The sequence below is a fragment of the Pristiophorus japonicus genome, chromosome 6 (genome assembly GCF_044704955.1).
Source record: "Pristiophorus japonicus isolate sPriJap1 chromosome 6, sPriJap1.hap1, whole genome shotgun sequence".
In the NCBI taxonomy this organism is placed as follows: domain Eukaryota; kingdom Metazoa; phylum Chordata; class Chondrichthyes; family Pristiophoridae; genus Pristiophorus; species Pristiophorus japonicus.
In genome coordinates, this window is record NC_091982.1 from 33,134,356 (window position 1) to 33,146,567 (window position 12,212).

Consider the following 12,212-nt stretch of genomic DNA (forward strand, 5'->3'; position numbering starts at 1 on the left):
CTCTGTCTCCCTCCATAGGTTCCCATCCCCCTGCCCTATTAATTTAAATCCTCCCCAACAGCACTGGCAAACACTCCCCCTCGGTTACATACATTGAGTCATGAATACTCTATACCGTAAATGCAATAATATATGCATATGTTAGTCGTATTCCAGCTGAAATAATTGAGTAAAAAAGCTTCGGAGCAGGCACGCTACATTCCTCTCTACATTACAGGAATGCAAGATTTATCTTTTATTTATCCCATTGCTGCCTTCGGCTTTGCTCTCTGGCTACCTCAAACCCCCGGTTGTAAGAATAGTGAGCATTAGCAGTGCTGCAGGACCTATGCCATCTCGTGGGATGGCAAGGGAGAGGCTTTGAATTAATTGTGTGATTAGCAGTAAGAAGTATTAGGGGAGATGACTGAAGGCATGGTTGAAAAGATAGGTTTTGAGGAAGGTATTTGATGATGAGAAGAGAGGTAACAAGGTGGATTGGTTTCGGAAGACAGTTCCAGAATGTAGGACCAAGATAGCTGAAGGTTTGCCACTGAAGGTGGAGTGAATGGAGGTTGAGATGGAAAGGAGGGCAATGTTTAAAGAATGAAGGGCATGCACTTATGCAGGATGCAGATGCAAGGTTGAGCAAGACCACCGAGGGATTGTAAATAAAGACGAGGATTTTTAATTCATTACATTAAGGAGTCATGAGCTAATGAAGGATTGCAAGTGCAGGAGTGATAAGAGAGTGGAACTTGGTGAGGGAAAAGGAATTGGAGTTTCTGTCGGGTCAAGCATGGGAAGCTCGTGAGGAGTGCATTTGAGAGGTCAGCTTGGATGTGACCCGTAATCGGCAACGATGGAGGTGAGTGATGATGCGGAGATATAAACCAAAATGGGTGGAATAAGAACATAAGAAATAGGAGCAGGAGTAGGCCTTGAGCCTGCTCTGCCATTTAATCAGCTCATGGCTGATCTGATCATGGACTCAGCTCCACTTCCCTGTCCATTCCCTATAACCTTTCATTCCCTTATCGCTCAAAAGTTTGTCTATCTCCGCCTTAAATATATTCAATGACCCAGCCTCCACAGCTCTCTGAGGCAGAGAATTCCATAGATTTATAACCTTCTGAGAGAAGAAATTCCTCCTCATCTCAGTTTTAAATGGGCAGCCCCTTATTCTGAGACTGGGCACAAAATTGCCAGGAGTTGTTCTGTTTTTTTTGGAGCAACTTGATTTTTCTGGAGTATCTTAAAAATTCTCATTTTGCACATTCAATTTGCGCCAGTGTAAGTGAGTTAGTTAGAATTTTTTTAGTTTAGTTTTTTTTTCAAAAGAGGGCGTTACCAGTCACCTATGCCCATTTAGGCCACTTTGGATAGCTAATAGTTGCTCCAAATTAACTTTGACCGGTGTATGTGGCCACTTGTGGCCGCACAGAAAACCCTTGTAGAGAGTTAAGAAATCAGCGTACATTGGAGACCAGCAGAACTTAATGATTTGACTGAAGAATGTGAATAGGATCAAACAGCTATACAGGACATCATATGACAAACTTCAAAGTTAATTTACTATACAACAGAAGCATTCATGGAAGCTTAAATTACAAAAATAAAAGTAGTAAAAGATAGTTGAATTAAATTGCCCTAATCTCAGTACATCGGAGACCATTCGACCAGAGATAGGGGCGGGAAGGGAAGCGGAGAGGATCTTGCAAAGCACTAAACAAAGCACAAGTAGTAAGCATTCAAGAAGACATAAAAACATTCAAGAAGAAATAAAAAAATAAAACTAAGTCCTACTTCATATCAGAACTTGGCCCGGGAAGTCAGCGGGTCAGCCGGTGCAACAGAAGTAAGTAAGTCCGTACCCTACCTTCATCATCAGCCCGGGAACATTACAGATTACTATAAACACTGACGGCAACCAGTGACAATCAATCAAACCAAATGAAGATCCAGAATGGAAATTGCTTCTGCATGAATCCTCCCAGCGATGCAGCAAGTCCAGATTCTAGTCTTGGGGATCTTCACTTTGCGTTCCACAGCGGGCCCGGCCAGTGTGAGGAGCGGCGAGCATCGGGTCCCTCCCACAACAAGCTGCAGGGCGCTCTTGGGAAGAGGAGCTACTGCGCATGCGCGCACACTCTAATGCGCATGTGCAGACGGCCCGACACTGTTTTCAGTTCCGGGACAGTAGCTCCGCCCCCAATCCACTGGCCACACTGCGCCAAGCTCTGGGAGAGGCAACACAGTAGCCAGAATCGGGGGACATTTTTTTTCGGCACCCTTTTCATCCTACAGAAACGGCGCAACTCTGGTGAGTGTGCCAAAAATCTGCAGGGGCCAATTTTTGAGCCCAAAGTGCCCTAGTTTAAGTAAGGAAGACAAATTGAAGAAGCAAAAGAAGAAATGACAGCGAGGGAAAATGCTGTATTAGAGGGAATTAAAAGCTAATTTTTAAAGAGTGGGAGAAACTGTTGGTATATCTGAGTTTGCTGATAGATTTGAACTCTTAAGGCTTTTCCCTTGCTGAGAATATTTATGGGTTGGGCACTGTCGTTTTGTACAAGTAACATTATAATTGTTGTATGCACTTGCACATTTCGAGAGAGTATAAGTATGAAATTAAAACAGAAAATGCTGGAAAGACTCTGCAGGTCAGTCAGCATCTCATAGAATGATACAGCACAGAAGGAGGCCATTTGGCCGATCATGTCCGTGCCGGCTTTTTGGGAGAGCTGTCCAATTAATCCCACTCTCCTTTTTCCCCATAGCCCTATAAATTTTTTCCTTTGAAGTTTTTATCCAATTCCCTTTTGAATATTACTATTGAATCTGCTTCCACCGCCCTTTCAGGCAATGCATTCCAGATCACAACAACTCACAACATCTGTGGAGAGAAACAAAGTTAGGTTTTCAGGGTCGATGAGCTTTTATCAGAACTGCGTTCATTATAACTTCCATCATAAAGTATGAAATTGTCGTATTGTGTGATATGTAGCCTGAGTTCAGGTCAGGGTTAGTGATCCAGAGGCCGTGAGCTCAAATCCCACCGTGGCAGTTTACGAATTTGAATTCACATTTAATTTTAAAAATCTGGAAATTAAAAAAAAAATGCTGGTTTCAGTTGGTGGGTATGAACTTGTTGGATTGTCATTAAAAGTCCAACTGGCTGACTAATGTCCTTTTTGGAAATGAAACCTGTCATCTTTACCTGGTCTGGCTTAGATGTGACTCCAGTATGACACCAATGTCATTGACTCTTAATTGCCCTCGGAAGTGGCCTAGCAAGAAAGTTTGATTCAAACCTCTTCGAAGGCCACCACCACCACCTTGGGGTAATTAGGGATGGGCCTTGCCAGCGACACCACATCCCAAGAAAAAATGTTAAAAATAATGTAACCTCAGCACTCTTCCTCCTGGAGAGTTATGCGTGTCTTGGTTGAAAACCGGATTGGGCTTGGCTGTGATTTCTTCCATTGATTAATATCCTGCTAAGACTTGCTGACATGGCACACATGAAGAACGGGCACTAAGACACTGGAGCCAAACACACACACACACACACACACACACACACACACACACACACACACACACACCTCAACTGTGGCAAGCACTGTATAGTAATGTTATCTTTTTTTTTACTTCTCTGCTCCACAGAATGATCTCCTTGATGTAGTGGCAAGTATTCATCTGTCCAAAAAGACTGTTCAGCGAATTCGGATAAACTTTGTGTTTGCTTTAATTTATAATATTGTTGGGATTCCCATAGCTGCTGGTAAGTGTGAGTGATTTGTTTTAGTATTTTTTTTTAAATTGCTGATTTGTGTGTGTACAATATTAAAAACGTGTGGAATTACAAGAAGATACCCTATTTTAAGCCTTTATGGCTGAAGTGGATGATCTTCAGTAGTTAAGTTCTTTCAATACAAACCTTATCCCAAGAGTGAATGGAGACATCAATAACTCCCTGGTTTCAGTGAGATAATTCTGTGAGTAATGCTTTATCATCTTTATACTGAAATCCTGCTGCGATGGCATGTCTGAAAGTGTTTATTTTTTCAGGCTTACTACTTCTTTCGTATATCAATTATTCCTCATAACCATTCCCTCTGACACTGGTGATTAATCCACTGACTCTAGCATCTGGATTGCTCCCACCCCTCTTATGTCGTAACAACTAGATCTGTACTCGAGCTCCAGCCTGATCAAAGCACCCTACCTGGCTTCTGGCTATTTAAATTCCTGATTTAGCGATATAATCCAGCTTTCTATTTTTCTGTTTATTGTTGTCTCATGCTGTTTAGACATGATGAATTACAAGTCAGCTAACATCACTGTCTCAGTATCTTCTTTGGCAAGTGCTATCTGACCATGGAGTACATATGCCAAATATTCTTTCTTCTGATGTGCATTACCTTGAATTCATCTGTATTAAATGTTATTTCTCACTGATCAGCCCAGGTACAACCCCTGTCGAATTCTCTTTTGTAAGGCATCGGCTGCATGAGTCCAAAGGTATATCTACCCCACCCCCCCCACCTCCGTTTCATGTCGATTTAATTTCCTTGGGTCGATTTAACTGTTTTAAAACCACTTCAATCTCACCATTTGAAACCCTGCACTCAGTAATCACTTTTGGGTATCTGTTATTTTTAGTGTTGCCTTTTCTCACATTCGTTCCTCATGGACCACAAGATTTTAGCTAGCCATCGGCAACCGTGGATGTTTTTTCTACTCCTTGTGCTTAGCCGAACCGGTAATTCCTTGTACATTTAAAGTCAGGAAATTAGCCCCAGTATTCCAGCATGTGATGCACTACACAAGTCCCAATAATTTTGAATGATTGATTTGTATCGAAAGGTGTCAACTTTAAATGATGAGTCATGTATTTTGGGACAAATATGAAGTTAATTGAATGATGCCCCTTTCTCTGACAGACTACGTCCTTTGCTTTTCAGGGGTCTTCCTACCAGTGGGACTGATATTACAACCGTGGATGGGGTCTGCTGCAATGGCAGCATCATCTGTTTCTGTGGTGGTTTCTTCTCTATTATTAAAGCTGTAAGTATTTGTTTATTGAATCTAGTGTTTATTATAGTGGATGATTGGCCTGAGGGCTACTGACTTCGGGAGGGGGCAAAAATGACCCAGGGATTGATCTCTGGTAAGTCCTAATGGAAAGTGGGTAGGTGTCGGGTATAGATAGCATCAGAGTCCCACCTGAGGAATGGTAACTTGGATGATGGCCAGTAGGACTCAAAAGGCCGACATGGGGGAGAATCTAAGAAGAAATGCTGATGCATTTTGTAATTGAATTCTGTCTTTTTTTTCATTTCACTGATCTTTTTTTCCTTGCACCTATTAACTTGTTTTTATGAGCCACTTTTTCTAGAAATATATCTTTTTTTTCTTTTCTCTCTTTTCAGTTACAAGAAACCCGATCCTGCCAAGTTAGAAAGCCGAGCTCGGAGTCACATGAAGCGGAGGTCTCTGTCAGAGATCAGCGTGCACATTGGTATGGGCGAGGCTAGGCGGGAGTCGCCGAAGCTAAGCCTACTGGACCGAATAGTACACTACAGTCGAGCCTCCATTAACTCTCTCAGGTCAGAAAGGCGATCAATGACCAACATCCCACTGCACGATCCAGACAAACACAATCTCCTTTTGGGGCGAGATGAGGATGATGCAGTTTGAGCAAAGCCCCGGCTGTATGCAGGAGATTTGCAAGATCTGTCCTTGCGACTACAGTGTGTTCTCAGCCTCTACACCCAGGATCTCAAGTATAGGACTCTCATGGATGAGTGGAGGATGGGGCAGATATGTGCTTTATTATGAGCTAGTATACTTGATACACTAATGTATAATTGTAATTTATCTTTTTTTTAAGCTTTAGTTTTAAATTTTTTCTGTTTTCCAGGCTCATGACTGTCTCTTCCCCTGCACCCAGGAGGAAAAAGATGTTGTGATTAACAGTTTCCTGATTTTTATCGACTATGAATCATGAACACCTACCCTCCATGATCAGTCAGCATGAATTGTGATGGGCATGCTGGATGTCAGTTTTTCCTGCTTTCACACGGAGCTCTGTCTCAAAGCCCAACTGGGAAGCCTTTAACTTGCCCCAGGAGGTTTGAGTGACTGAACTGAATTCCCAACCTCCTCAGTTGTATGAAGCACGTTTAGCCACTTTAATGATTTGAAATGGTGCCTATGGTACCCTTTCCTATCCAGTAAGGACCAAATCCATTCTTTGAGCTGGTTGCTGACTATTCCAAATTTCCATGTCCTGATATTTTTTTATCCATTAAAAGCTAATGCAATATGTAGAACAAGCCAAAGTGACCTCCGAAATCCCAGATTCTGTACAAATGGCGGAATCTGATAAACGGGTATGTGATGTAATTAAGCCAACGTAGCAGACATACTACGTGATGGAGATGCTATTCAACAAACGCTTAGCAATGCGTTCTGTTCATTCTGGCAAATTCGTACTCTTGCTGTGATCATAAATAACACCTTAATATTAAGGTTTCAGATTGAAGAAGATTAAAAATGCTGGATCCATTTTCCAAATTGTTACGCAAGACAGGCTTTACTCAGCAATTTTAAAACTGCCGGTTTTCATTTTTCATTGTATGTTACTTGGAGCTGTGTACAGGCCTATCAGTTGTGTTTAAATGAACACTGAATACAATTGGGACGAAACACAGCATCTGATCTCTTGCAGTATTGTCTCTCTCTGTCTCCCCTTTTTAAAGAAAAACGTTCTTATTGATGTCTGAAATTGTCTTTTATTTCTAACTGAGGAACCAGCCCAGCTAGTGTTGGCTGGATTCTTAGCGATGGTTAATTCAGCTACTTTTAATGGAAATAGCATTAGCTGCTCTGCTGCTCCCCATTTTGGCAACCGAGTAGAAATGATAGCTTAATTCTAGAGGAAAATCCAAAGTTTTCAAAAGGTCCTTGTCACTAAGGGAGATTTTTTTTTTACTTCCAATAAGTTTTGTACACACTTAGTGCTGTGCTTATATCATAGAATACAGAAACAGTGTTCAAGTGTCTGCTGTATCACAATGAAGTACTGTATCTCTCTAGTTTTGCAGAAAAATGAAAAGTTTCTTCCCAAGGGAATAAACTATTCAGCTAATCAACATTGTTAAAAATCTTGTAATTTTTTATATATAATATATATATGTAATATATATCTTAAATGCTATTGTGAAATGAATGTGTCTCCCTGATCAAAAATCAGGTTTCTCCAATTTTGATATATAAAGTGATGTGACCATGGATGTCATTGGTAATGGGACTTCTAGAAAATTACAGTTAAATCTGTATGACTGTTATCCCAGCTAGATCGTACCATCAAATGGTACCTTTCATTCACTGGTGCCTTGGTCTCGCTCTTGGGTTTGCAGATCTTCGTCCAGTGCAAAGATGCAACATGCACACTAGATTCTATGACACTGGTTATTAATAATTCAGCTGTATCCCCCTTGGCTTTTACATGGTGTTACTTGGTGATCTGTATTGTCATAGTGTGAATGCCAGAGGTCAGTTACAAATATTTACACATCTATTTTGTTTGTTCTCGCAATCCATTCAGTTCATGGACTCCTAAGATGTGCAATTGCTTCACTTTGAGACTTGTTCATTGGTTTTCTTTGACCATATCAAGTGTATCGTTCTGTCATCACACTTTGTTCTCCCTATTGCAAATACTGATATTTGATCATTCATCTGCCTATCCATCCATTCAAGTCATGATGTTCAAGCAGTCTTAAATTATCCTATCATTGTGAAGAGTAAACAGATTTTGTTTTTCTTTCCAGTAATTCCCTCCTTTTCTAAAGGTGCTAACTCTGTACTGGGATACAGAACTGGCAGCTCTTAGGAATGAGGACGTGGGTAAGGTACCAAAGATGTGAGTCTAAACAGAATGTGCTAGGGACCATAAACAGCTGAGTCCAGTCCTGTCATGATATAACATTTACATAGACATTTTGCAGCAAGTACCATTGGATAATGATCAGGGGCAACAATCATGATTGGCTTTCTGACTTTCTCCCCTGTCCAAGTCAGGTATGCTTGGGCCATTTCTATACCACTCTAAATAACATCACATAATCCATCACAGACCAGGACTGAACCTAGGATCTATCTGAGCTCTCGAACTCAGTAACACACTAGATAGTGCATTTATCCACTAGTGAACCACCAGTGCAGAAAAGTTGATACTTGGCTGTGATTTTATGCAAGAGTTTGAGCATCAGCAGAAGCTGTGTATTGCTGCCCCAAACTTGCCACCAGATATTTAATATTCATTGTAGTCCATACCTTAAAAGGCAATCATTTTGTCTTTTTAAAACCTTAATATGGCGACAGCATGACAGATGATAGTTCTATTGGAGTAGATGATAAATGGCAACTTATAACTGTTACTATGGCAACAGCAGTTAATTCTTTCTCTAATAGAATGCAGAAAAATATATATACAATCTATTTAAACCCACAGATTTATTTATAATGTTACAAATCAGTTCTAGTCATTTAAAGTGTGTGCACTACGTTTGAGATTATAGGTGCAATGTTAATTACATTTCTACAGTCAATAAGGTTTCTTCATTTGAAATGGTGATTAATGCTTTGCTTGAGGAATTTCCTCTGACTTTGGGGGACCCGCTTTGTTCATCCTCTCAATTCATAATGGGGAAATAATTGGGTAAGATGGAATGGTTCAGAAAATAAAAATGTAAATCTCCTGCAAATAAACAAGATAAAAGTTCTTTAGAATATGATGGCAAATGAAACTAATAGTTGTATATTGAAATCTGCCTTTTATTCTGACTTGTGTTTTACTTAAATTAGAAAATTACAAAAGAAAACAAGTGATATTATTGCTGGCATGATCAAGACCTCCTTTCCTGATGATGCCTCATTAGGAAATGGTTTGGCCAAAATTACAGGGCCTTTATTGCTAGAGGTTTCTGTTTCAATGCAGGAATCATTGATGTATCCAAGATTGCGATGCACAGATGATCTATTGAGGAGCTGCTGTACTTACACTGATACTGTCCTACAATTGGACTCTATCAAGGTTCAGATATCTCTTTGCTTTTGATTTTTTAAGCAACTAAAGCTGAAACTTTGGCTTGGTTTTCCATTCCCTCAATTGAATATTAGGGGATCTCCCATCAGTATATAAATCTATCAATGGCAGTTTTATAAAATGATTATGCCTGCTTCTGTTGAAGTATCACAAGCATTACCTTGGCAGAGGGATTCACCTCAAATCTGCATTTGTACATAACACATTTTATATTATTTAGTGGGGACACACTTTTCAGCTACAGCACATTTTACTTTGGTGCTAAAACCTCCAAACTGCTGTACTTTGTGGCCCTGCTCACTGTCGCAATCGAAGAACAGATGAGGAAAGGTACTTTACCAAACTTAGCTCACCCCATCTAGCAAACACCACTCCCTCAGCACAGCATAAGAATATAAGGAATAGGAGTAGGCCATACGGCCCCTCGAGCCTGCTCCGCCATTCAATAAGATCATGGCTGATTTGATCATGGACTTAGTTCCACTTCCCCGCCCACTCCCCATAACCCCTTATTCCCTTATCATTTAAGAAACTGTCTCTCTCTGTTTTAAATTTATTCAATGTCCCAGCTTCCACAGCTCTGAGGCAGCGAATTCCACAGATTTACAACCCTCAGAAGAAATTTCTCCTCATCTCAGTTTTAAATGAGCGGCCCCTTATTCTAAGATCATGCCCTCTAGTTCTAGTCTCCCCCCCTCAGTGGAAACATCATCTCTGCATCCACCTTGTCAAGCTCCCTCATAATCTTATACGTTTCGATAAGATCACACCTCATTCTTCTGAATTCCAATGAGTAGAGGCTCAAACTACTCAACCTTTCCTCATAAATCAACTCCCTCATCCCCGGAATCAACCTAATGAACCTTCTCTGAACTGCCTCCAAAGCAAGTATATCCTTTCGTAAATATGTAAACCAAAACGCCAGGAATTTTGTTTCCTGTATTCGACTTGGCAAAACCTTGTCACGTGCTCATCATTTTGTGTGAAGAAGCACTACCTGATATTAGTTCTAAATCTGCCTTTCCCTAATATGCCCCTTTCTTCTGCTGTGAAGATTTACCTCAGCGTAATGCTCTGCGCTTCTCTTCCATGCCATTTACTGACTATTTCGTCTGCAGCATCACCTCTCAGTTGCCCCCTTTCAAAGCTAAAGAGAGCAGTTCCCTCTAAATAGTATTTGTGTATATATTGACACAAAAGAGAATCTTTAAGTTGCTTACTTGCAGGAGTAAATGCTGAGCCGATGGACTGTCCCTCGGACAGGTTCCAAACTGATGATTTTTGTAATTTGACACTTTATATAGTTTTTCATGAAGGTCCAAAGTACTAACAAACCCATCACACTCCTCGCCAATTTCAATGGTGAAGTTTGCACAAACATGAATGTATAAGGACAGGACTGATTCCAAATAAATGTTTTTTTTTTCTGAACTTACAAATGTTTTTTGTTTAATTTGTTCTGTTGTCACAGATGCGATGCAAATTGCCACAAATGCTCTCCCACTGATCTATGTGAAGGTTGTACCACGTTAAACCGAGATGGGAACGAATAAACAAAAATGAATAATTCGAACATGGGTTGTCCTGTTCCTGAACAGGACAGGTCCATTACTTCAGATGTAAAGTTCGCATGGTCCTAAAATGAGTTGTAAAAATATCCAGTTTACTGTGCAATCCAATGAATATTCTTACGATTGAGCTTATTGATGTACTTAAATAATACAACTACTCGTGTCTTTGGAGGGTGGTGGGGGGGAAAAGATGTGCCTTGAATATAAGGTACATTGAGTGTTTTTTAAATAGACTTAAGAGAAGTACTTCAAAAAAGATTGTTTTTCTTGACTGATCTGGTTGTACCGTTACCACCCCTGCCATTTGGGAATCTGAACTCCAAGCAGCTAGACTATTCCATCATGAATTTGTACAGCATTGTAGAAAATATGTCTGTTTTAATAAAGTTACTGAAGGAATTGGATTGAGTTGCCCACAAATGTGGTGAGTCAGTATTTACACAATTCCTACAATTTTAAAAAAAAAAGAGCCTTATGCTGCCTTTGACACACACTGTAGTAGATTTGTTCCTGATTATATTTCAGTTTTGAAGAAACTGAGCAGATGTTATTTGCAAGCTAGCCGGTGCAGAAGTAGCTGAAGCTCACCAGAATAATGACCACTTGGGTAACGTGACTGGCATGAGTGGAACAGTAACATATGGAGGAATATAACCGTTTCAACAAAACAGGAAGCAACAAAATGGAGACAAAAAAAAGTTTTAAAACTTTGTGACTAAAGTTGACGTACAAACAATGGAAAATGTTTTAAGTGGTGTTCGAGTAGTGTTTTCTTTAACATTCTCCCTTTTTTGAATTTTGGATAACACTTTGATTTTGATGTTGTAGTGCCCTTGTAGCTCAATGCTGACTTTGCTGGTTGTGGGTGCAAGTCGTCAGCCAGCTATCAAGTTAACCCTACTGGTGCTGTTGAGTTGAATTACATCCCTCCTCAATTAGTCTGATAAACTGAGCTTTCCAGTTCAGAGGAAGTTGTGTGCGTATATGCATGTTGGGAAGTTGAAGTAAAGGCCGCCTATATCTGGCATCCCAAATTCAAATGCTCTTTTTTTTTCTCTCTCCAATTTTTGAGCTTTCCTGGCACCCTTTTTATTTTATTGAGGCACCTAAGTCATGGGTGAAAGTCCTTAATACAGGACATCACTGAGGTTTAAAAACTAGATAATCTAGGATAAATCCAGAAGTAGTTGGCAGTTCACTCCAAGCTAGGATTTTCAGACAGCTAGTGAACCGGAGTAGGGAAGATCAGATAAAGTTCAAGTGATTTTAAGTATGAGACAAAGAATATAGGAGAGAGGGCTAAAATTGGATGGCAATCACTTCAGGATGCTGTGACATCTTTGCACGACTTAGTGTCGATGAGCGACAGTGCTGGGTTGAAGGCCCACATGTCCTTTGAATAACAGTTTTGTTAAATTATTTCATATTGTGTTTTAAATATTCTCTCTCCACACAGCTGTTTTTTTAATTAATTTTTCCCAATAAAGTAAAAACCAGATTTAGTGGAATGCTGTTTTGTACCATAAATGTATGTACAAATG

At 40.1% G+C, this 12,212-nt stretch overlaps 1 protein-coding gene across 1 annotated transcript in view; it reads left to right on the forward strand.

Moving 5' to 3' along the window:
* Nucleotides 1-11,006, forward strand: part of atp7a (ATPase copper transporting alpha) — a 91,692-nt gene extending 80,686 nt beyond the window's left edge. The window contains exons 21-23 of the mRNA XM_070882740.1: nt 3,649-3,766; nt 4,950-5,052; nt 5,418-11,006. Of these exons, the coding sequence (XP_070738841.1) occupies nt 3,649-3,766; nt 4,950-5,052; nt 5,418-5,685 (489 nt within the window). The 3' untranslated portion in view covers nt 5,686-11,006. The remainder of the gene's footprint in view (nt 1-3,648; nt 3,767-4,949; nt 5,053-5,417) is intronic.
* Nucleotides 11,007-12,212: the final 1,206 nt, after the last annotated feature.